Genomic DNA, 26,722 nt, shown 5'->3' with positions numbered 1-26,722 from the left:
ATATTTTAATCCAATATTTTTGCTGAGGTTTTTTGTTTTCATCCAGATATTTTAGTGACTTATGACTCTGTATATGAGGGCAAAATAGAAGTTATTCTTAAATTTATAAATGTTGGCAAGTTCTGCCTTGTTTTAATCCAAACCACATAACCCAGCAAATCATATGCTTGGTATATATAAAGGGTGGGAATAGCTATGATGATAGTGGTGCCATCAAATTAATAGAATCCGGGAGTTTACCCAAATGATATCATCTGGGGACTTTACCCAAATTGACAATGAGCTGAGAGCATCCAGCAGGGTAAGCTACAGAGACTTTTCCAAAGGAAGCAATATTCCCACCTAAACTAAGGATAGCTTTCTTTCCTAGCCTCAATTCACCAATGCTTTTTGTTATAGCAATTAGTCTTACTAGAAAAATAATAATAATCTCTTCCCCAAAAAATCTGAGATCCTATGGAGAGTTTCCATGATTTAAATTCTGGAACTGCTAGAACTGCTGGATTTTTATAATGTATGATGATTTCATTCTATATTCAAAGAAAAAAGTATCGCCCCAATGCTTATATCAAATTACTCGAAAATCCAAACCAAAGAATACCTTGATGCTACGAATCTTATTTTTTATTTTTTCACAAATAAAATTTCATTTCATTCTTAAGCAATTCAGCTAATCTTTGTAAACGAAAAACAGAAGAGCACTGGAGAAATAGAGGAGGATAAGGCAATGACTAACTAGAAAGTGCATGTCTCACCTAAAGATATTCTGATTCAATTTAAAAAAAAAAAAAGCTCTTCTGGCTCAGTACATACATACATACATACATACATCATACATATGTACATATATATTCATTCGTACGTACACACATACATGTATACATAAAGAGATGTGTGCATACATATGAGCCACCGGTTTTCAACCCTTGGTATAAGGAAAAAAACAGGGATCATAAATGATTGGCTACAAAAAGACGAGGATGAAGGAAGAGTCCAAGATGACTGCGAGGTTTCTATTCTGAGTAATACTGTGATCCAAGGATGGGGAGACTGGTGGCAATAAGTAGAGGAGGATTACAGTTTTAGAAGTTTCTTTCAATTTGAGGTTAACAGGTCATGCCGTGGAAATTTCCTACAGGAATCTGGAGATGTGAGAACGAAGCGCAGAAGTTTATGTCTGTACCACTTTATTTTTTGTGTGTTTTTAAAAAAATAGCATTTTCTTGCACTTTGGGTTGAGCAGCTTGATTGAGGGTGTCCATTTCTATTTTTCTCTGCAGAACACTGACTCAGCATCACATCTCATCCCAGTGTTTGTTCCATTCCACAGAGAAAAGGCTTTAGAGCAAATACATTAGGAGAGTAAATATCAAAGTTTATTACTGAGCTCAGTCCATATTTTGAGTTGGAACTATCATAGAGAAATTTCAGAAATGAACTAAATCATATATAAGTAAAGTAGTAAAGAAGCCAGTAACACAAGTAATACTTATTGAAGTTGGGATTGTTAAAGATATTTCACATAAATGCTAATGAACAAAAGAGACAAATATATAAATATGTTTATTTCTGCATTGTTCTAACTTGCTAAATATTAACTCTATGAAAGCTGACATTAAGGTCCTGGAATTTAATCATTAAAATGACATCACCCAATAAGAACTTCCTTTATAAAAACTAGAGGTAGCTCTAACAATAATAATAAAACCAGCAGCTGCTCTCTTTCATTCACATACTTTACTTTGTGAAGAGTCAAACTTGGAATTTTAATTTTAAAATACAAAAATCTATTATATTAAAAAGTATTTGGGTTTGTTCTATTAAGTGTGAATAATAACACCTACCTCTTTCCATTTCCTGGGGCCCTGTGAAAATATAGAGAATGCTATTTGTGAAAATATTTGGCATCATTTAGAAAGAAAGAAAGCCTATAAATTCTAGGCACCATTAATAAAAACCCAAATTTCTAAGAAACATTATTTAAGAGACCTTAAATGATCCTCCCTTCCCTTAAAGGGGTGGGAACCTTTTTTCTGCCAAGGGCCATTTGGATCTTTGTAGCATCATTTGCAGGCCACACAAATTTATCAGCTTAAAAATTAGCCTGCTATATTTGGTCAAACATTTAATTAACTCACTGCTAATGCCTTGGCAGGGCCAAACCAAATGCAATTAACCTCTTCCTCTTGTGTTCTCTCACGGGACCTCACTTGTGTCTCTTTTAAGTATATCAAAGATTCTTCTTGTGCACCCGGCCTCCAGTGTTAGCAATAATAATAGCATCATATTGTGAGAGGTAATCCATTCTTTCACAATTAAAGAAAAAGACTGACGTGGAAAGATTATGTATGATTCGGATACCAGCTGCAATTGTTTTGGTATTTTTTTGTGGGGTTTTTTTGTGTGTGTTTTGTTTCATTTTGTTGCTTGTTTTATTTTGTTACCACTACCTTACATTGCTTTTCTTAAAAAAAAAATTTTTAAGGTTTAGGTCCTTCTCAACACAACCACAATTAAAGTGGACCTGGTCTGTGTCAAGCTGCTTTTGAAATTGTGATGCAAAGCAAAATCTTTCCATATGATTTATTAGAAATTGAAATGGACCACTTATTGATTAAGAATGGTTCAATTGTATGTACCAATTGACAGTTTTCTTCACAACTAATTTAAAAGGAAGTAAAAGTAGTGGAATTTGAGCAATGAAATATTGAAGAATATAAATTTATTTAAGTCCTTGAATGTGTTTTAAAAAGAAACACTATTTTTATTATCATGCAAAAACTGAGATGTTTTCTAATGTTTGTTAAATAAAAGGAGAACATAACTAAAAATTGTTTTCTCAGTTTTATTATCTTTAATTTGTATGTCAAATTTATAGTGCTGTAATCTAATTTAAGAGAAGAGAATATATTTAATTAATACAAAATTAACAGTTAGACCATGTTTAAATGATACTATGAATATGAGCATAGCATCATGAAACAAAATGTTTCCTGAAAGCTGTTGCTAAAGTAAATAAAGTTTATAATTATCCATATTGTTGTGGTTTTAAAATAAAGAAAAGCAAACTTCAAGTAAGAATCCAAATTTGCCGAAACCGGATTGGCTCAGTGGATAGAGCGTCGGCCTGCGGACCGAAAGGTCCCAGGTTCGATTCCGGTCAAGGGCACGTACCTTGGTTGTGGGCACATCCCCAGTAGGAGGTGTGCAGGAGGCAGCTGATCGATGTTTCTCTCTCATCGATGTTTCTAGCTCTCTATCCCTCTCCTCTCTCTTCCTCTCTGTAAAAAATTAATAAAATATATAAAAAAAAAAGAATCCAAATTTACCTTTATTTCAGGTCACTTCAGAGGAACTTAATAAGAAAACTTCCTCCTGATGCCTTCAAGAAGTACCATGATCTTCGGACACTGTAAGAAAAAATTTTTAATTTTTTAAAATTTAATTATTGGTATTAAAATTAACATTTTTGGCATATCTATTTCTTCCCATGTCTGTAACACCAACACTACCACTGTTTAAACTTAATCTCTCTTTGGGGACTTATTTAGCTATTAGCTGGAGACTACCAGATAATTTTTTTCATTAGTTGTAGAAGCCATTCTAGAAAAATCTTATATACCTATCCCCAAGGAAACTAGAGAATGTGTGATGTAAATTTTCCTGCCCTACTCTGCCAAAATGAGGACCATCAGGAGGTTTCACTCTCTGCACTATTTAACAATGGATCACCTCAACACACACCTTAAAGAAAGATATGAAGAACTTGTACTACATCTGCAGTCAAGATTAGATAGTGAAGAGTTTTCCCCCATAGCCTGGCCAACATGGCTCAGTGGTTGAGCATCTACCTGTGAACCAGGAGGTCATGGTTCAATTCGCAGTCAGAGCAAATGCCCGGAGTTGGAGGCTCCATCACCATTGGGAGTGTGCAGGAGGCAGCCGATCAATAATTCTCTTTTTAAAAATACATACTATTATATATTTATTGATTTCAGAAAGGAAGGGAGAGGGAGAGAGAGATAGAAACATCAATGATGAGAGAGAATCATTTATCGGCTTACCTCCTGCATGCCCCACACTGGGGATGGAGCCCAAAACCTGGGCATGTACCCTGACAGGGAATCAAACCATGACCTCCAGATTCATAGATCAATGCTCAACCACTGAGCCACACAGGCTGGGTCAGTGATTCTCTTTTATCATTGATGTTTCTATCTCTCTCTCCTTCCTCTCTGAAATATATGTATATACTGTGTGTATGTGTGTGTGTGTGTGTATGTATATATATATATATATATATATATATATATATATATATATATATAAAATAAAATAAAAAGAGCTTCCCCTGCCCCCAGGTTTGCAAACTCAGTCTCCACCTAATATAGTCAGTCCTTGTTCTTTGAAACCACTGAGCATGTTGTTTGGGGAACTAAATTCCATTTTCACATCTGCCTTGCAGGTTGAGTTTTATTTTGGCCTTAAGTAGTATCTGACATGCTAGTTTCTCTTTAGTTTAGGTGGACTTTAGAGTGATGTATGTACTCTCAAAATCCAAAATGACCCAGGTGATGTTAACTGATTATTTTAGGTCAACATGTAAGTAAATCGTATTGTCATATGCTTGTGTTTAAATATTTTGTGTCTGAATCTTACTATCTAGAAATCATCTCAAATTTTCTAGTTTCATTTTCATACCTGTATTAGTTTTATTTTTTCTAAATATGTTTTTATTGATTTGAGAGAGAGAGGAAGGGAGAGGGAAGGAGAGAGAGAGGAACATCAGATGCAAGAGAAACACCAATCAGCTGCCTCCTGTATGTCCCCCACCGGGGATTGAGCCCACAACCTGGGCATATGCCCTAACTGGAAGTTGAACCAGCAACCTTTTGGTGCACCCAACCAACTGAGCCACACTGGCTAGGGCTATCTGTATTGATTTTAGTTTGGGTTTTACACTGGAGAAACCTGATATATATATTTTTTTCTTTAAAATAGCAGACAGAAATAAAGCAGAATCGGAAGAAGCAAAATTAATCCTTTTCAATGAAATGTTCTTAAAACCCAGATAATCTGCAAAAAAAAGTATATTTCATATTTGAAAACAGAAATTCCAATAAAAATTACTTTTTAGAATTTTATACTGGACATTTATCAATCAACAAAAAAGAACTTGTCAAAATTACGCCTGATACAAAAATTTCAAGATGATACTTCTTTATGTTATCTTCTGATTTCTGTAATATTAAGAGTTTTTCTGATCTGTAGCACCACCTTATGTCCACATGTTTAAAAGAAGTTAGGACTTCAAATTTAAATAGCAAAATTCAAGTTTATATAAAACAGTAGTTTAGGATTTTTAAACAATGAACATTAAATTAATTCGTGAACAGCCAATTTGTTCCAAATAATAAAAAACCAAAATAGCCTAATTTAAAAAAATTCTAATTGGTTATCAGATGTATAACTTGGCTCAGTCTCCAGAAAATATATTCCATTGCTTGCTCATTACAATAGTTATAAATAAATAAATAAATAAATAAATATTAAAGTCTATGTATTAGTGAAAAAGATGCAATACCTACTATGTGATTGGGCCACATGATCTGTGAAATTGCTATGCGTAATAAATTTAATAATAACACTTTTATAATCAAAGTTAGGTTTTCTTGCATGTTGCAGAAACAGGGGATCTCTTTTAGTCAAAATTTCTAATTAAGTGTTTGTATTGGTTTCTCCCTTATTATTCCTAAAATTTATAAAATGTATACATATACTCAGACTACCCTAAAGGACAGCTCTCGGAGCAAGAACTCAGGCTTGGAGGCCTTCCTTGGTCATCCCCATCACCTGGGCCATAGAAGCACAAAGCTTCACCGGTGAATATGATGCAATTGTTTGTGCTCTGGGACCTATTTCCTTTGACCTCCAGCTGCCTCAGGGTCAAACTATCAATGTGACTTTAGTTATTAACTAAGTAAGCCTGCCTTCTTGTCCTGATATTCCTATCTAATTTATATTCTTCTAGTCCTGATTCTTTTCATTTTTATTTTTCTCTTTGTCATGCATATTCCTCATAAGTTTCCTCAAACATTTTTTGTGGGGGGCAAGACTTGGGTGTCAAATTAATAAGATTAAAGTCGACTTGCTTAGCAGATTTGTGATTAACATGGAATATTTCTGGGGGGCCTTAAAGATGTCACATACTTGTATGTTTGCCAGCACTATGTCAAACACCAACAAGTTTGAAAAATTATAGCAGGAAATGCTAAAAAGTCTGACTATCTGTGCCTTACTGTGCATTAAAATTTCATTCCCAGAAAATTCAAATATTAAATTTTAGGTATTACCTTTACAATTAGTATTTCTAAATTAAAAACTAGCCTAATCATGCATGAATTTAAAATAGCAGAACAAAGTTACATGATGTCCACATTCACTAAATTATTTCATTATATATACCTTTCATAATTAAAAAATTTTTTAAGTTGTGGTAAAATACATATGACATAAATGTACCCTCTTAACCATTTTTAAGTGTAGGTTTCGAGGCATTAAGTACTTCACATCATTGTGTTACCATCACCACCATCTAGCCACAGAATTCTTTTCATCTTGCAGAACTGAAAGTCAGTTTCATTGTTTTACATTGATTTATTTTTAATCTTAGAACAGTCTTAAGTTTACGGAAAAATCATGAAGATAATACAGAGGATACCCACATAACCCTCACCTAGTTTCCCCAATTATTATCATCTTCTATTATTATAGCATACTTGTTACAATTAATGAATTAATATAGATACATCATCGTTATCATTATGTTTTCCTTTTAATAATCATTTTCACAGGTTCCTGCAAAACAATAAGATTAGATCCATATCCAAGTATTCTTTCAGAGGACTGTACAATCTTATTAAACTGTAAGTACCAATTAATTTGCCCGTTCCACAGTGTTTTGTCAGCCTTTCCCATCCCAGTCCATACCAGCCCTCCAGCCCACAACAATGCCTAGGAGATGTGCAAAGAGCTGAAGGGGCACATAGCATTGCAGCTAAGAGCATGGGATTCTGAGTCATACAGGCTTTCAAGTCCTCACTTCATCACTCACTTAAGTGTGTGAAGTTTAGAAATTTATTTTCCTTTCTAAGCATCAGTTGCCTCTCCTGTGAAATAACAGTACCTACTTCAAGGTTGTTGTGAGGAACAAATGAGAAAATTTATGGAAAGAATTAGGCACACTGTGCCTGACATATAACAAGAACTATCTATATATATATAAAAAGCCAGCCACTGGAACAACCCGAATGACCAGTCTCTATGATGCCCGCTGAGGCTAGTGAACCCACCCAATCGGGGGTGGGGCCGGCCAGCCAACCTCCCTCGGCCCCTAACTTCAGCCGGCCCTGCCCCTGATCGCTCCCTCTACCCCAATAGGGGGTGGGGCCGGCCAGTCAATCTTCTGCAGTCCCTTCTCCTATCTGGCCCCACCCCAGACTGGCCCCCCCACCCCAATCAGGGCAAGGCTGGCCAGCCAACTGCCTGCAGCCCCTTCCCCCAGCCAGCCCTGCCCCTGATGGGCCCCCACCACCCCATTTGGGTTGGGCCAGACAGCCCACTAACCACAGTCCTTCCCCACAACTGGCCCAGCCCCCAATTGGCCAGCCACCCCAATTGGGGGTGGGGCCCACCAGCCAATTGCCCTCAGCCCCTCCCCCAAGCCAGCCCAGCTCTAATCAGCCCCAATCAGGGCAGGCCAGCTGGCCAACCTCCCACCATCTCCTCCTCCCAACAGGTCCAGCCCTAATCCACCCCGATTGGGGCCGGGCTGGCTGGACCCCAACCATGCTCAAATTTGTGCACTGGGCCTCTATTCCTATATAATAAAACCCTAATATGCAAATCTACCAAACGGCAGAACAACTGGTCGCTATGACGTGCACTGACCACCAGGGGCAGATGCTCATCGCAGGAGCTGCCCCCTGGTGGTAAGTGCACTTCCACAGGGCGAGCACTGCTCAGCCAGAAGCTGGGCTCATGGCTGGTGAGTGAGCACAGCATTGGTGGTGGGAGCCTCTCCCACCTCCACGGCAACACTGAGGACCCCAGGGAGTGGGCCTAAGCTGGCAGGCAGACATCCCCCAACGGGTCCCGGACTGCGAGAGGGTGCAGGCCAGGCTGAGGGGACCCCCCCCCACCAGTGCACGAATGTTGTGCACCAGGAAACTAGTTATTATATAATGCATTAGTCATGGTGACAGGAATAATGATTGAATAAATTTAACCAAAATAAGAAAGTCTGGCCAAAACCGGTTTGGCTCAGTGGATAGAGCGTCGGCCTGCGGACTGAAGGGTCCCAGGTTCGATTCCGGTCAAGGGCACGTACCTTGGTTGCAGGCACATCCCCAGTAGGGGGTGTGCAGGAAGCAGCTGATAGATGTTTCTCTCTCATCGATGTTTCTAGCTCTCTATCCCTCTCCTCTCTCTTCCTCTCTGTAAAAAATTAATAAAATATATTTTTAAAAAAAATAAGAAAGTCTGGTGATTATTAAAATTCATGAAGGAAAAAACCCAAAGACTTCCCTAGTTATTCTTTTTCTATTAATCCTGCTTTTATGAATATATAAAGGTTGAAAAAGTAAAATATTTTTCAATTGTGGTAAATATGCTCACATAAAATTTACCATTTTGACCATTTTAAGTGTACAGTTCCATGGCAATAAGTACATTCACTTTGCTGTGTAACCATCACCACCATCCATCTCTAGAACTTTTCTATCTTCTTCAACTAAAACTCTGTACCCATTAAATAATAACTCACCACTCACCCACCCCTGAACTCCCACAACCACCATTCTGCTTTCTGTCTCTATGAATTTGACTATTCTAGGTGCCTCAGATAGGTGGACTCATATTCTATTTGTCCTTTTGTGTCAGGCTTATTTCACATAGCACAATGTCTTCAAGGTTCATTCATATTGCAACATGTGTCAGAATTTCTTTCCTTTTTTAAGGCTAAGTAGTATTTCATTGTATGTATACACCACATTTTGTTTATCCATTCTTCCATCAATAGACATTTGAGTTGCTTCCACCTTTTGTCTATTGTGAATGATGCTGCTGTGAACACATATGGGTGCACAAATATTTGTTTGAGTCTTTGCTTTCAGTTCTTTTAGATATATACCCAGAAGTGGCTTTGCTGGGTCATAAGGTAATTTCTGTTTGATTTTTTTTTTTTTTTTTGAGGAACTTCCATACTGTTTTCTACAGCATCTTCATCGTTTGACATTCCCACCAGCAAAGCACAAGGGTTTCAATTCCTCCAAACCTTCACCAACTTGTTATTTTCTGGACTTTTGTTGGTGTGGTGGTGGTTGTTGTTTTTTTTTTTTTTTTTTTTATATAACCATTATCCTAATGGGTGTGAACTAGTATGTCATGGTTAAGAGTAAAGCTTTTTAAAATAGGCTTTCTCAAAGTTCCATTTGTAGTTATTGAATGGAAACATAACAACAACAAAAAGTCACATGAATAAACAACTCCCTCTATTTTCCTTTCTCCCCCCTTTCTTTCTATCCTAACCCAAGAGACTCTAGCATATTCCTAGCTTGTGGTTTCAGAGTTTGGGATTGAAGGCCACCTAATCATTTTACAAGCAAAATTAAAGAAGCCACTGCAGACTCAAAGCCTTCACAGTAATCACGTTCGCCGTGTTCTCTTCTCTCCTGTCCCATCCCTGCTCTTTCGTGTCTTAGCAAATTAGCCAAAGTCAATATTCGACTCATGCTCATCAGCCTCCTCACTATCTTTCTCTCCAAACCCCCTGTGACTGTTCAAAATGTACTCAACCGCATCTTCTTGGTTTAATGTTGCATGGATGTGGAAGGTGGTACAGACCCAGAGAGTAAACTTAAAAGTGTTTTCCATCTCTTTACATGGTTGTTGTTGTTTTTTTGTTTTGTTTTGTTTTGTTTTGTTTTGTTTTGTTTTGTTTTCATAAAACTGGACTATTGTTTGGCTACTAAAGATGTCACAGACATTTAGTTTTTCATAAATCCTCACTTACCTGCTCTTCATTCATCTATAAATATTCACCAGCCCTTATAATGTGCAAGTTCTTCAGCTAGACTTTATGGGGAGCCAAGAAAGATAAGTCAGACCAGCTTCCTCCTAGCAGCCTGCACATCAGTGTTTCCGGTACAGCTTTGTACTACCGCTGGGGAATCAAGAGCCTCTCATTCTCCAGAAGCTTACTTAGTCTTAGGCAGAGAAATAATTGCAGCATGCACCCAACAAGAGAGAATGATGAAAGAGGTTACTTAAGTCCTAAACCTGTGTAGTTCAAACCAAAACTGCTGCGTACAATGATTCAGTGAAAGGATGGACCATTCTGTGTCCAGAGCAGTGAAGAGTGGCTCTGAAAAGGGACTGGGCTCAACAGATGAACACGGACTGCATGAGTGGATCAAATGTCTGTACCTGGCAGATTTCCAGTAGCTTTCAAGGGAGCCCCCCAAGGTATTCAGAGGACGTGTAGAAGCTATTCTTTACCTCTTCTTGTGCCCACCTGAGGTTCCCGGTTTGAAAGGGAGGGAAGGAAGTGGTTCTAATATGGGGCATCATCCCTTACTGCCCCTAAGCAAAAGTCAAACTTGGTGGAGGAAGGGGAGGTTCCTGTCAGGAGAAATTTTACAGGATGTCTACTTAAGATCTGCAGAGTGGAGAAAAGAGAGAAATCAGTGTGGTCCTTGTTATCAGTGGAAGTGAAACTTAAACTAATACTTGTATATGAAGCATAGGCAGAGAGGAAAAAGGAGAGGAAAGACATTGAAGTGGGAGGCATGGACGGAAACATTGTTATAGTAAATACTAGTAATATGTACAGTACTGAGTACTGTGACTTGCCAAAGCTGATGCCATGCATTGCCTCAAATGTTACAACAACCCTTTGGAGCAGGTACTAATATTATTCAGAGTTGGAGAAGCAATGGCTCTCAGAAGTTGATTGCTTGCTTAAGGTCACACTATAAATAAGGAACAACGCTAGGAATCAAACTAGCAGTAGATTCAGAGCAGTGAATTGATGCACTAAAGAAATTGAGCTAGAAATAAACATGGCGAGAGGAGATCAACATAGAAGGGGTTTACTCTGTAAAAGTGTGCGAGGTTGGGTAGGTATGGTGGGGTCAACCTCTTTAGCAAGACATGCCATGTCCTTTTAGCCACAACAGAGGCCCCTGTCTGCCTCCCAGGTTCATCTCTTAACTGTCTTCACAGCCCCATGGCGAGGCCACACTGAATTATCTGGCGATCCCTTCACTAGTCACTCTCTACTTCTTGGCTTTGCATAAGCAATCTCTTCTAACTAGAATAACTCCTGCCCATTCTTTGCTTTGTGAATGACATGTCTTCGTCCAAGATTCTTCTCCAGCGTGCCTCCTTTGGTAAAGCCTTCCTGCTTCCTCACTCTCATGCTCTGCAGCCCCGACCCCAGCAAAGCCAGGTGCCTTCTCCTCTGCATTGTCAGAGCAACATGCAAGGTACACTTCTCTCCTCTCCCCTCGTTGCTGTTCACATGCTGTCTTCCCTTGAGGCTCAAGGCCCCTCAAAGAAATAAATGGTATGCTTATCGTAAAGCCATAGAGTAGGTGCTCAAAAACAATTTGATGAATAAATGAATAGATGAATGAAGACATGGCTGATTGGTTTATTGATTGATTGTGAGAGAATTAAAAACTACACATAAAAACGTAAATGATAAAGAACTTTTAGAGATCCAAAGCCAGGGAAATGGCTTGATGAGAAGAGTAGATAAAAAAACTCAAGATGTATGATTATTGTTTTTCATTTCCTTATTATAAAATATCAAGAATACCAATTTTACTGTGGTCATTTCTCCTTTTTCAGGCATCTTAGTAATAACAGAATAACCTTCTTGAAGCCTGGTGTTTTTGAAGATCTCCACAAATTAGAGTGGCTGTACGTTTAATTTATGTGGCATTTTATGGTTTGGTTTTTATGTTCTAAAAATGTATAAGTGAATTTATTTTTTTTTTCTTCTGGCTGGCAGGGTAATTGATGATAATCACCTCAGTCAAATTTCCCCACTAACATTTTATGGACTAAATTCTCTTATACTCTTGTAAGTACTAAAATTAAAGCAAATATTTTAATTAAAAGAAAACACATGTATAAAAATTACTGCTTCTCAGAAGGAAGGTGGGGTGGGGAGAGATTATCCATATATGCATAACCCATGTTCACAGACAATAAGGTGATGAAAGTCTGGGGGCCATGCACAGTGAGGGGGTCAATGGGGAAAAAAGGTGGACATATGTAATACTTTCAACAATAAAGATTTTTTTTAAAAGAATGAGAAACAAAAATATTTGGGGGGGGAAGTAATCTTCCTGTAGTTCCTATTCTGTTTTTGTTTTGTTTCGTTTCGTTTTGTTTTGTTTGTTATTAGTGTTTTGGTATGTTTTGGGGGGTATGCTTAAATGTTAAATATTTTGGTTTATTTCTACTTTTTATTTTTATAATTTTCCATATTATCAACTGTGGCATTATTTCTCATTCTATATCTTATTTGAATAATAGGTTGAAAGTTTATGTAAATGTATTTATTTTAGTGGTACTAACTATAAAAATGCACAAGATATAAAAATGATTTTATATATTTCAGTGAGTTAGATCCATGTAAACGATAAATCTACATAATTTTTTTTAAAAATTACTGCTTTATGTTTAACAGCATTAAGTTTGGAATTGTTAAAACCCTAAAAAAGGCTTTACAACTAAAAACCATTACTTAATTATAGTTTACAAGGCTATTTTGTAGTTTTAACAATTTTTAAGATTTTCTGTCTTCTACAATTTGAGCCCATCAAAACTGAATACATCTTCACAGTGGTATTTTATTGAAATATTCTTAAGCACAACATTACTACCTTATGTTAATCTTGGTAAAGAAAAATAACATTCATTTAAAATCACCTCCTTTCTGGCCAGTGTGGCTCAGTGGTTGAGCATTGACCTATGAACCAGGAGGTCACAATTCAATTCCCAGTCAGGGTACATGCCTGGGTTGCAGGCTTAACCCCTAGTAGGGGGCGTGCAGGAGGCAGCTGATCAATGATTTTCTCTCGTCATTAATGTTTCTATCTCTCCCTCTCCCTTCCTCTCTGAAATCAATAATAATATTTTAATTAAAAATTTAAAAATAATGTCACCTCCTTTTTACTTCCCACTATTGAAAGGCACTGGCTTTTTTTTAGTTACTAACATAACTGCTTCCTCCATATGACAGATATTATTTATCTAATTTTATCACTAACAAGCAGTGAAATATAAAACACAGGACAAAAATAGAGAAAACAACTAACTTAATAGATTTTCATGGTTTCATAAGAATAATGATGATACCATGTTTGGCTTAAGTTAAATAAAATTATTAGAAAAAATATAATTTTTTAAAATTTCTTTTCTTTTTCAGAGGCCTGATGAATAATGTCCTCACCCATTTGCCTGACAGACCTCTTTGTCAGCACATGCCAAGACTGAATTGGCTGTAAGTTGCTCTGTCTTTTCTTAAAGAAGTCAACTAACTTTTCTAGTTTTGCCTAGTTCATTTGGATATTAGGTTTTGTAAAATGGTAAATTGTTAATGTCATATCACATTTCCTCAAATTACTTTAACATGATTTTGTTATTAAACATCCCCATTATCAAACTAACTCCTCTAAACTCTCACCAAAATCAAACATCTCAAAAACAACAGCAAGCAAACAGACAAAAAAACTTGGAGTCAGAAAGAAGACAGAAGGGATGGCATAGTATCTATATAACCTCTCTCCCTTTTTCCTGTTGACCTATTCACCTATTAAATATGTACAAAAAGACTAAATTTTCTAATTTCTGCATAGTGAAACTTAGAATTTAATTTTGAAGTTAATCACAATAGAATATGTTCCATAAAATTTGTTACCGAATAGCTTTGCTTGTTGTAATAAGTATCACTCCACTATTCAGAACTCAATTACCCTGTAAATTTGCCTATTAAAATACAGGTAAAATGAAGAAATAAATAACCAAAATAACTATTGAAATATTTGGTCAATAAATGGCAAATACAGTATCATATGAAAACTCCATCTGTTTCTTATTGTGTAGGAAATTCTCAAATTTTTCTTTAATTTCTAAGCCCACAGTAGGTTAAAAATGCCAAATTAAAAGTAAGGGGGAAGCCCTGGCTGGTTTGGCTCAATGGATAGAGTGTCAGCCTTCAGACTAAGGGTCCCAGGTTTGATTCCAGTCAAGGGCACCCCTGGGTTATGGGCTCAATCCCCAGTAGGGGGCATGCAGGAAGCAACCAATCAATGATTCTCATCATTGATGTTTCTATCTCTCTCTCCCTCTCTCCCCCTTCTTCTCTGAAATCAATACAAAAATATATTTAAAAAAAAAAAAAAAAGTAAGGGGGAAGAATCCCTGGCTGGTTTTGCTCAGTTACTAGAGTGTCGGCCTACAGGCCAAAAGGTCAGAGGTTCAATTCCCAATCAAGGGTACGTAGATGGGTTGCAGGTTTGATTCCAGGGCCGGGTTGGGGCTCTCAGGAGGCAACCAGTCAATGTGTCTCTCTCACATCAATGTTTCTCTCTCTCCTCCCCCTCCCTCTCTTCCACATTCTCTCTAAAGATAAATGGAAAAAAAGATCCATGGATGAGGATTAAAAATAAAAAAAGTAAGGGGAAAGTTAGAGAAAGAAACAATTTTTGTAAGAAGTGACAACTATCAACCTGATAATAAAGCAGGAGTGAGAAGTAATATAAAGAGCAGACATAGTAATTCAAAACATACTATACACTGAGTGGCCAGATTATTATGATCTCTGAACGCATAATAATCTGGCCACTCAGTGTATATCCTATATAATAAAAGGCTAATATGCAAATTGTCCCCTCTACCAGGAATTCGACCAGCAGGCAGGCCGGCCAACTGCCCATGTCCACTCTCCTGGCCAGGCTGGCCGGACCCCACCCATGCACGAATTCATGCACCGGGCCTCTAATATATATATATATATATATATATATATATATATATATATATATATATTTACACTGAGTGGGCAGATTATTATGTGTTCAGAGATCATAATAATCTGGCCACTCAGTGTGTTTTGGAACTATTTAGGGGAAGGCAAATATCTCAGAAATCATGACTTAGTCCAGAGGGCATCTTGGTGTAGTCATTATGGAAAGGACAAATTAAGTTTAATATCCTGTGTTGTAATTAAATTTTGGTTCAGATCAATACATCAACAGTTAACCATGCTCAGTATTCCAAACTTAGTCATAAGTAAATTAGCAATGAAGAAATCATGCATTGAGACCAAAGCAAATATGGCAGATACTAAGCCTTCCCTTTGCTTTAAAAAAAGACAGCCATATATCACTTCAGATAAAAATGATTAAGATTTATTACTAAAAAGTGGACTTTTAAAAATTTTAAGTTTTAGCTATCCAAACAACTCATTCCATGTACATTCCTGATAGTGACTGTTATCCCAATTTTAATCCTAGTAATAATATTTACTTTATAAGTATTTATTTCTTTTAAAATAGTTATAATATATTTACCTTGCCCATGAACTTTTATTTAGCAAGTATAAACTAGAAAATCTGATAGATGTGTTGGCAAAAAAAAAAAAAAAAAAGTTAACTCTGATTTAGTGGAAAAATACATAAAAAATAAAAAGACATATGATAGCCCAGGATAATATGCTTGCAAAATATATGACAGACAACAGATTAAAACTTTTAATATAGCACTTTCAAAGCAATTTTTAAAACTGTAAACACTATAGTAAAGGTAGGGAAATTTTAAAGGAAGCAACATAGGTAATAAATAAGCATATGGACAGATGGACAATAGCTGAAGGAAGGTGAACTAAAAATCAAGAGAGTGAAGTAAACTTTTAATTTGAGATAAGACTGAGCAAGATTATATATGGGTAGAAGAAGCTAAGATAAATAATTTGAATATATAGAAACAGGGAGGCTATATTACGGAGCAAGATACTGGAAGACGTGGAAAAGGATGGAAATGTGATAAACATAGGGCAATGAAATGAATGAACTAACCTTACTACAATCAACATGGCTCAATTTCAAGAACATAATATGAATTACAAATAAAATATACAGGTTGGGCATACAAGGATATGGAGAACTATTACCATACTTAATAAGTTAACTCCAATTGATGTATGTCAAACTGCAGTGTCCCTTCTCAATAACAGAACTGGTTTATTTGGGACAGCAATGTGCCCAACTAAAATACTACTTTCCAAAACTTCCATACATCTAGATCTAGCCACGTGACTAACCTCTAACTAATGAGGCTTAAGAAGTATAGTGTGGCACTTCTGGGAAATCTCCTTTAAGAGAAAAAGGCAGACCCTTCTCTTCCTTCCTTACCTAGAACAAATGGATATTACAGCCAAGCATCATCTTGGACCATGAAGACTAGGACATGTGAATGGTGAATGTGAAAGATCTGAGTTTTTAACAACTTTGTAAAACTACCATACTAGCTCTGGACTGCCTAATTCTAGATTTTTTTTTAAAGAATTCCTTATGTATTTATGCTGTTATAGTTGGGTCTCTGTTATGTGTATCTGCACCTAATCCTAATAGATATAAAACTGCAAACAAAGAATGCCCAAAGAACATTCACCGAAATTGACCATATATTTTAGGACATACACAAACCAAACCCGAGAAAACATATGGAGGGATTAGCCTAAAGCAGGAGAAGGGCCATCTCTTCCTCTGAGACTAGAAAGAGACCAGGTGCATTTACAGGTAAGTCTATAGATGTTGGGCAGAAAGTCAAAGGCTTTTCCCTCCTTGATCACCTCAATATTTTCTGTGAAATAGGAGCCAGAAATGTTTAAAAGGTTGAGAGGAAGTAGAGGATAAGGAGGTTTGCATGGTTAGCATGCCACTAGGGGATAAGAGAGAAAGTTGAGAAGGAATAGACAAGATTGTTGGTGTTTTTGTTTTGTTATTGTTGTTCTACAGATTAAAGAACCAAATTTTTATTTTCAGCAAGTTCTGCCATGTATAAAGAGAAAAATAATATGATTAGATTCAGACGCTCATCAAGTTGGAAAAGTGGTCTAAACAAACAAACCAACAACAACAACAAAACACCATCCTTTTCAACTCCCTAAAAGCTAGGAGCTAGACAAGAAGCAGGTTTGGGTGCTTCAGCTAATATGTATGCTGCAAACCAGATCCCTGCATATCAAGGACCAAAGCCTGTAATTTTAGGAAGAAAGCCAAAGCAAACTTACAACTCAAGGTTAAAATAAATTTAAAATTAAGCAAAACTGCCCTAACCGGTTTGGCTCAGTGGATAGAGCGTCGGCCTGCGGACTGAGAGGTCCCAGGTTCGATTCCGATCAAGGGCATGTACCTTGGTTGCGGGCACATCCCCAGTAGGAGGTGTGCAGGAGGCAGCTGATCAATGTTTCTCTCTCACTGATGTTTCTAACTCTCTATCCTTCTCCCTTCCTCTCTGTAAAAAGCCAATAAAATATATTTAAAAATAAAAAAATAAATAAAATAAAAAATAAATAAATAAAATTAAGTAAAACTAACAATGTAACCAAAAATCCCTAATTTGTGCCTCTGTGTGTACCTTCCACTGGTTTTTCAAATTAATAAATAATACTAACTTAAATATAGATACTAGCTTAATAGAAAAAAAAGTTTCATAAGTAACTAACAAGATCACCTAAGGATATTTTTTGAGGCTTAAGAGAGCATCACCACCTGGTGGTAGATTCATGGAACAGCAATAAATATTATGAAAGGCCAAAGCCCTGGCCAAACCTAATGACCATAAGTGCTTAGTTTCCAATTTAAGAGAATAATAGGAATTTTTCTTTAAAAGAATGTTCTAGAGTATTGTATTCCATGTAGTACAAAAATCCCTTCTACAAAATTCTTGAGTTATGATACTGCCTCTGTAAAATATCTATAGTGACAACAAGCTGCTTCTCTGAACACCATAGATTGCGAGCTTAAACTTAAAATGCTTTGTGTCCTTCAACCCATAAATCTAATTTTGCAACCTGATGCAACATAGGAAAACCCTATATCTTCTACAGCCTCACTTCAAATATATCTCTCGTTTTACTCTTCTCTACTGTAAACACACCCCTTTCATCCTAGCTGGTTTGGTTCAGTGGATAGAGCGTCAGCCTACGGACTGAAGAGTCCTGGGTTAGATTCTGGTCAAGGACACATGCCGGGTTGCAGGCTCTATCCCAAGTAGGGGATATGCAGGAGGCAGCCGATCAATGATTCTCTCTCATCATTGATGTTTCTATCTCTCCCTCTCCATTCCTCTCTGAAATATTAAAAAATATACTTTTAAAAAATAATAATAAATAAATACACCCTTTTCTCCAACTGACTTGATTTCTAGATCCCTTACATCCAGATCTGCCAGATATACTTTGCTTTGTCAATATCTATTTTTTATTGCAGTGCCCAAAATAAAACTGACTCTCCTAGATGTAGCCTAGCAAGCAGAATATCGCATTTCCATTATTGCTACTCATGTTTCCCTTACAAATTTTAGTAGCTGTGTCACACTTTAGCTCATATATTTGAGTCGTGATTATTCTTATAGGCCTATGTTATAGGGTGACCAGTAAACTCAGTGTTGGTATAGACTGAGTAAATTTAAGAACCAGCATTTACTTTTGAAAGTATATCCCTAACCTCAGCTAACTCTGGTCTACACACTTTCACCATAAACCGAACAATAAAAGAGGAACAATAAAAGAATACCTTCATGGTAACTACAAGAGAATAATAAAGCATAAGACCAGACTCCTGACAGTGACTGAGCCACGTAGCAGGAGAGTTCAAGGAGTGTCAATAGGGTGTCGCAAGAAAATGTATACACATTCTTTGAATAATTATAAAGGCAGTGTTTCTTAAAATGCATTTCATCTTCAATATTGAGCTATCAGCTGTTAAAGTGTGAATGCATTTCTTTGGGACACCCTCTATATGTAATCCCTGAACTGGGAGTGGATAGCCAAGAATAGCCTGTGGCGATTCCTCTGCAATAAACTGTGTGGCAACATAATAAAGCAACGAGGTTATTTATAGTAGGAAAGGCTAGTGAAAAAAATTTTCTGGGGAGTATTTAGGCAAGGGAGGTAGAAGCTAAGTATTGTTTTGGCAGTAGCAGCTTCTGCAGGCTGCAGCAAAATAGGGTCACACCACTTAGAGAAATGCCATTGGTAACTCTAGACAGATAGAGCATAATACAGTCCACTATGAAATCTCCGTTAATAGTGTCTACCATAACAAAGATTTTCAGTTTGATTTCTCATTCTTTTCACATTCCTCAGAATAACCTATGTGCCCATATGAACACATGATATAGATATGGTGATTCAAACAATTTTTACAATTAACAGTGAAAAAAGAAACATTAAATCTATATAAATATTATTTCAGCTATTATATAAGTGGCTACCTGTAAGAATCTATATAAAATAAACAGCATGTGAAGCGATTTTATTAGAAAGCAAATAATTCTCAACCAATTTATTTCTGTCTATGATTAAAATTTAGCTTTATCATCTTTTATGTTTCAGGGATGTTGAAGGCAACCATATCCATAATTTAAAAAATTTGACTTTTACCTCCTGCAGTAGTTTAACTGTTTTGTAAGTAATGTTTTATCCTTTTCAAATAATGTTATATCTCTTTACAAAGAAAATGAAGCATTTATGTGAACAGTAGCTAGCATAAACATGAATAGTAATTACAGCAAATTTTCACTATTGGCTTAAAGCTTTTTGAAACTGAAGCACATTGGCAAAATTGCTAAAGTTCAAATTAAGGGTAACCCCAGAGTCTCAATATATATAAATCATCACAATGTCACTGTATTATCTGAGACCTGTTTTTCCCAATCTGAAATAAAACCCATTTTAGTGGAAAGAAATTCTTAGAGACCACATAGAATCTGTCCTTGGGCCTCAGTATGAGAAACACTAAGCAAAAGTCTTAATCTATGACTGTTTGCTCTTTACAAATTATTACTGCAAAGATTGTAAGGGGCGGGAATAATTACAGTCAAAATTTAAAAAAAAATAATACTGCAGAATGTTCACACCCTCCGTATATAATTGTGGACACAAGGATAAAGCTTAGAATGTTACTGAGTTTCATTTATCCGTATGCCTCTCTGGCCTATTTTAAATTCACACTGCCTCTTCCATGAAAGTAAAGGATTCTGGGGCTTCCTTTAATATAAAAATATAGCTGCCTAATTCACAGTTGATTTTTCCAGGACAGTGTTTTTCAAACTGTGAGTTGCAACTCACAAGTGAGTGATGAAAGTAATGTAGTATGTCCTGATCATAATTTTTTAAAAAAATTGAATTGAATAAAAGTATCAGTGTTATTTCCATAATTAAATGTATTGTTTCAAGAGTCTTGGATTGTGTGGTTGTATTTTATGTCCCAAAGTAAAATGCATTTCTTTTACTGAAGGTTACCATAGAAAATTTTGAAAACCATCATGTTAGAATATGCAGGACCCCTGTTTATTGGCAATGTAATAGCTACCACTAAAACAACAATAACTTTTCTCCAATTATGCCTCCCATTGCACTGGATTCAGGCCATTGAAATATTTGAACTCTTCTGCAGTGAGTTCAGCAGTCTTCAGATGCAGGATGCTCTATATTAATCATGAAAAATAGTTCATATGAATGTTCATATTAATTGTCCTAAAGAAACCAAATTGTGCCCAGCCAGGTGTGGCTCAGCGGTTGAGCAACAACCCAGGAACCAAGAGGTCACTGGTTCGTTTCCCGGTCAGGGTATATGCCCGGTTTGTGGGCTTGATCCCCAGTGTGGGGTGTACAGGAGGCAGCCAGTCAATGATTCTCTCTCATCATTGATGTTTCTATCTCTCCCTTCCTCTCCTTTCCTCTCTGAAATCAGTTAAAGTATATTTTTTTAAAAAGAAACCAAACTGCACCTAAAGAATATGTATCAAATATATATTCAAAAAACTTAGAACTTCTTTTTTGTTCTACTTTTTTGTTTGCTTTTAAAAAAAAAAAAAAAAAACCCTGCATGATGTTATTTATGTTTCCTCTTGGTCCAGAGATATTGGGAGGAGATTATACTGGTTTGGAATGCTGGGAGGAAATAAATACTTAAGGATGGGACAAGGCCAATTTCCAAGCATGTCACACAACGTTTAAAGAATTGGGAATCCTTTGACTTTTCTATGAGTTATTCCTTTATGCCAGCTCGTCCACATCAGATCCTGCAGAAGTGAACTGCCAAGGGTTACAGTCATCATTCAGCATCCCAAACTAGAGCTCTAACTTGGTCCAGCTTAGGCTAGACTTCCTTTGGCAACTCTACCCTAAGTTACATCAACTTCCAAATATGTAGGAGTGATATCGTTCAGGGCCGTGGTCGGCAAATTGCGGCTCGTGAGCCACATGCGGCTCTTTGGCCCCTTGAGTGTGGCTCTTCCACAAAATACCACGGCCTGGGCGAGTCTATTTTGAAGAAATGGCGTTAGAAGAAGTTTAAGTTTAAAAAATTTGGCTCTCAAAAGAAATTTCAATCGTTGTACTGTTGATATTTGGCTCTGTTGACTAATGAGTTTGCCGACCACTGGTTTAGGGGATATTTTGTTAGACAGACATGCTACATGGGCTGAAGAAGCGGCTCTAAAACAGCTCTCTAATGCTCTCGATGGTCTGATATTCAGACTGTTCTCAAGAGTTGAGATTGTCACTATTTCCCTTGCAAAGCTCTTCCCTATTTCACTTTAAAATTGCAATGTTTTATTTTTGACATTACTAAAAGATTTGGAAATTTGAGATTAAAATTAGATTGAGTAATTTATCATACTCCTTCAGATTATCTTGATATGAAAAGTGCACTATATATACATAATTACCTTTGTTTTTGCAGGCTGTTCATCTCCTCTAATAACTCATTTATCAAGAAGCTATAATGTGTGTATTGTTTTTTCACTTTCAGGATAATGGGGGAAAACAAAATTAATGACCTAAAAGAAAATACTTTTGCATCTCTCCAGAAACTAGATGAATTGTAAGTTTGATTAAACACATAATGATAAAAATTTTCTTTCTACTGTTGTAGTTCATATTTGCTACACATATATGCTTTTATACATTAAGAAATATTTATTATCTCTTTTCCTAGCATAATTTATATACACCTTGGGCCACAAAGGAATTCTGAGAGCATATAAAAATGTGTGTTAAAGGAAAATATAAAATAGATATTTGAGGAAAGTGAAGTAAAGGAAACATAGTTGCAGAGAAAAGAATAAAGTTAGGGTAAACTTAATAAATAAAATACATCTGACACCACTCTGTTCCACTACTAGAGAGACAGCAAATTTGTCTTGAAGTTTCCTAAAGATTTAGGATTCAGAGACCATTAAGATAAAAGGACTTCACTTTGCTAATTCTGAAACCAAAGGATAATCTCCAATTCATAAAGAAATTAAACACTGCCATGGGTAACATCCCAACCTATAATAATAAAAGAGAGAGATAAATTAAATCAGCTATTTATAATGTCCCTTTTTTTAAAATCAGTAACAATTCCAAAATAAGACCCGAAATATGGAGATGTGGAACAGACTGTCACTTCCTTTTTTAAAACTTTTAGAGTTCTGGTAATTAATATTAGTCATTAATAGCATTGTTAAAAGTGCTATTAATCAAGTATAGAACAATAAATAAAGTCTTAAGAAAATAATTGGACTTTTTCAATTATTTCCCTAGGGATTTAAGAAATAATATGATTGAACATCTTTCACCGCATGTATTTAAGGATCTAAAGGAGCTCTCGAAATTGTAAGACTGATATTTTATCATTTCGTTTCTTTATTTTTTAATTTTTTTATATTTTAAATTGTGATCAAATATGTACAACATAAAATAACCATTTTAACTATTTTTAAGTGTACAGTTCAATGGCATTAACTACATTTACATTATTATAAAAACATCACCACCATCTATCTCTAGAACTTTTTTATCTCCCCAATCTGAAACTCCATACCTGTTTAACAATAATTTCCCATTATCCCCCCACACACCAACATCCACCACTCTATGTTTTGTCTCTATGAATTTTACTCCCTCAGGTACCTCCATATAGGTGGAGTCATACAATATTTGTCCTTTTGTGACTTGCTATTTCACTTAGCATAATGTCTTCAGATCCATCCATGTTGTAGCATGTGTTAGAATTTCTGAGTATTATTTTTCTAAATAATAATATTAATTCTATACTTGTATTTATTTAATTTTATAATTAATTAATTAATTAATTAATATAATTGTTCACAATAACAATCCACTGTATGTATATGCCATAATATGTTTATCCATTCATCCATTGATGGACACTTAGGTTGTTTCCACCTGTTAGCTATTGTGAGTAATGCTGCTATGAACGTGGGTGTACAAATATCAGTTCAAGACCTTGCTTTCACCCAGCCTGTGTGGTTCAGTGGTCGAGCATTGACCCATGAACTAGGAGGTCACTGGTTCAATTCCAGGTCAGGACACATGTCCAGATTGCAGGCTCAGTGTGCAGGAGACACCAATTGATGTTTCTCTCTCTCTCTCTCTCTCTCTCTCTCTCCCTTCCTCTCTCTAAAATCAATAAAAACATATTTTAAAAAAACAACAACATTGCTTTCAGTTCTTTTCATATGTAGCCTCAGAGTTGTTGGATCAACTCTGAGGCCACATATTCTTAATTTTTCAAGGAAATATCATACTGTTTTCCATAGTGGCAACACCATTTTCCTTTCTCACTGGTAGTTTGCAATGGTTCCAGTTTATCCACATCTTCAACAACACTTTTTATTTCCTATTTTGTTAATAATAGCTATCCTAATGGATATGAAATGGCATCTCGTGTTTTTGACTTGCATTTCCCTAATGATTAATGATGTTGAATACCTTTTAATTTGCTCATGCATTTGTATATTTTTTTGGACAACATATAATATTAAAGTATTTTACCCATTTTAAATTGTGTTTTGTTATTGTTGTTCTTGAATTATAGAAGTTCTTTATATATTTTATATATTAAATCTTTTCAGATATAATTTGAAAATACTTTCTCTTATTCTGTAGGTTGCTTTTTCACTCTGTTGATAGTATCTTTGATGCACAAAAGTTTTTAATTTAGATGTAGTCCAATTTTTCTGTCTTTACTTTTGTTGCCTGTGCTTTTGGTGTCATATGCGAGAAATCTTTGCCCAATCCAATGTTATGATCCTTTTCCCTAGATTTTCTTCCAATAGTTTATAGTGTTAGCTTTTATATTTAAATCTTTGATCTATTTTGAGTTAATTTTATAAATGGTGTAAGCCAGCAATTTTCAACCTTATTTAATTTTAGGGCTTTCTACATAAACTAATTACTAAAATTCTGTGGCACACAAAAAATATATTTTTGGCCAATCTGAAAAAAAAAATAGGTGTAATTTTGATTCATTCACACCAGACAGCTATTGTTAAGTTGGCTGCTGTCATTTTTTTTATTTGACAATCTAAGGGAAATGAAGTCAGTGTCCCTCACTAAATAGTCAGGTATTGCATGTTTTAAAAATTCTTGTGGCACACGGGTTGAAAATCGCTGGTGTAACCTAAGGGTCTATGTTATTTTTTTTTTTTTTTGTACGTGGATATCTATCTAGTTTTCTCAGCACCATTTGTTGAAAAGACTACCCTTTCCCCATGAAACAGTCTTGGCACCCTTGTTGAAAACCATTTGACCATATACATAAGAGTTTATTTCTGGGCTGTCTATTCCATTGGTCTACACAGGGGTGGGCAAAAGTAGGTTTATGATTGTGAGTACATGAAAACAGTTTATTGCTATATTATCATTTATTTATTAGAGGCCCGATGCATGAAAATCGTGCAAGGGGCTCGGCCCTCACAGCCGCGGTAGCTTGCCTTGGCCTTTGCAGCCCTGGCTTCATCCCAAAGGTTGTCCGGAAGGTTGTCAGGAAGGGTGTTTGGCTATCTGGTCTAATTAGCATATTACGCTTTTATTATTATAGATTATTGTATTATTTATTTGTATTACAACTATAAACATACTTTTGCCCACCCCTGTATATCTGTCTTTATGCCAGTACCACATGGCTTGATTACTGTATTTTTGTAGTACATTTTGAAATCAGGAAGTGTGAGACCTCCAACTTTGTCCTTCTTTTTCAAGATTATTTTGGCTATTCAGGCTCCCTTGAGATTCCACATGAACTTTAGGATAATTTTTTTTTTTTATTTCTGCAATCTATATTGGGATTTTGATAGAAATTGCACTAAATCTGTAGATTACTTTGGGTAACATCTGAACAATAGTAAGTCTTCCAATTCATAAGCACAGAATTTATTGATGTCCTCTTTAATTTCTTTCAGCAACATTTTGTTTTCAAAATATAATTCTTTCACCTATATAGTGAATTTTCTCCTAAATATTTTATCCTTTTGATGCTATTATAAATGGAATTGTTTTCCTATTTTATTTTGGATTGTTCATTGTCAGTGTACATAAATACATTTGGTTTTGTACATGGGAACTTTGCTGAATGTGTTTATTAGTTATAACAGGTGTTTTTGTATGTGTGTGAAATCTTTAGGGCTTTCTACATATAAGATCATGTCAACTGTGAACAGAGGTCATTTTACTTCTTCCTTTCTAATTTGGGTTCTTCTTCATTTCTTTTTATTGCCTAGTTGCTCTGGCTAGGACTTTCAGTACAATGTTGAAAAGAAGTGATGAACACAAACATCCTTGTCTTATTACTGATTTTAGAGAAAAAACTTTCAGCCTTTCACCACTGACTATGATATTGGCTGTGGACTTTCATATATGACCTTCATTATGTTAAGATGATTTCTTTCAATTCCTAAACTATTGAGTCCACTTTTGTTTGTTTTTTTATACAATTAATTTTTCAATGTAATTCTTCCTCTTTCCTTCTTTCTGTAATCACCCCCCACCCAGGGACACCCCTATTCCCCACCCCCACCTAACTAATGGTCTAATCTAGAATAAATGTCTTCAAAAGATAACTTGCCCTGAGAAACTCCTTTTAATCAATGCTTCTTGTTTCAAGGTGTTGCTTTACAAAGATTCAGAAATTTTCTACATTCAAATTCTGCTGTACTATCTGATTTACCTCTTTTTCCTAGCTAGAGCCTCACAAATTGCTAGTACAACATACCACTCTTTGACATATAATTTATGTAAAAAATTCTCAATGTGATTCTGTGAGTTCAAATTTTTAAAAATTTACCTTTATTATTGAAATTATTCCAGTCCACTTTGTTTGTTTGTTTTTCCCATTGACCACCCCCCCTCTACCCCACTCCCACCAGGCCCAGGCCTTCACCACTCTATTGTCTGTGTCCAAGGGCTATGCATACATGCATATAAATTCTCCAGGTTAATCTTTCCCCACTCACCCACCCTACCCCCACCTTCTCTCTGAAATTTGTTGGTCTGTGCCATGCTTCTCTGTCTAGGTTTTTCTATCATTTAAACCACACCTGATCCTAGGCAAAATGTGAAGTAGGTGTA

General features: G+C 35.9%; 1 protein-coding gene across 1 annotated transcript in view; it reads left to right on the top strand.

Annotated features, from left to right (window-relative positions):
• The window catches only part of RXFP1 (relaxin family peptide receptor 1), an 86,597-nt gene that overhangs the window by 49,175 nt on the left and 10,700 nt on the right, over positions 1-26,722 (top strand). The window contains exons 5-12 of the mRNA XM_080676790.1: positions 3,341-3,412; positions 6,855-6,926; positions 11,914-11,985; positions 12,077-12,148; positions 13,502-13,576; positions 19,697-19,768; positions 22,119-22,190; positions 22,895-22,966. Coding sequence (XP_080532916.1) covers positions 3,341-3,412; positions 6,855-6,926; positions 11,914-11,985; positions 12,077-12,148; positions 13,502-13,576; positions 19,697-19,768; positions 22,119-22,190; positions 22,895-22,966 — 579 coding nt within the window. The remainder of the gene's footprint in view (positions 1-3,340; positions 3,413-6,854; positions 6,927-11,913; positions 11,986-12,076; positions 12,149-13,501; positions 13,577-19,696; positions 19,769-22,118; positions 22,191-22,894; positions 22,967-26,722) is intronic.

Source organism: Plecotus auritus (assembly GCF_963455305.1).
Source record: "Plecotus auritus genome assembly, chromosome: 6".
In the NCBI taxonomy this organism is placed as follows: Eukaryota; Metazoa; Chordata; class Mammalia; order Chiroptera; family Vespertilionidae; genus Plecotus; species Plecotus auritus.
The sequence above is the reverse complement of the archived record's forward strand: the minus strand, read 5'-3'. Positions and strand labels throughout refer to the sequence as shown.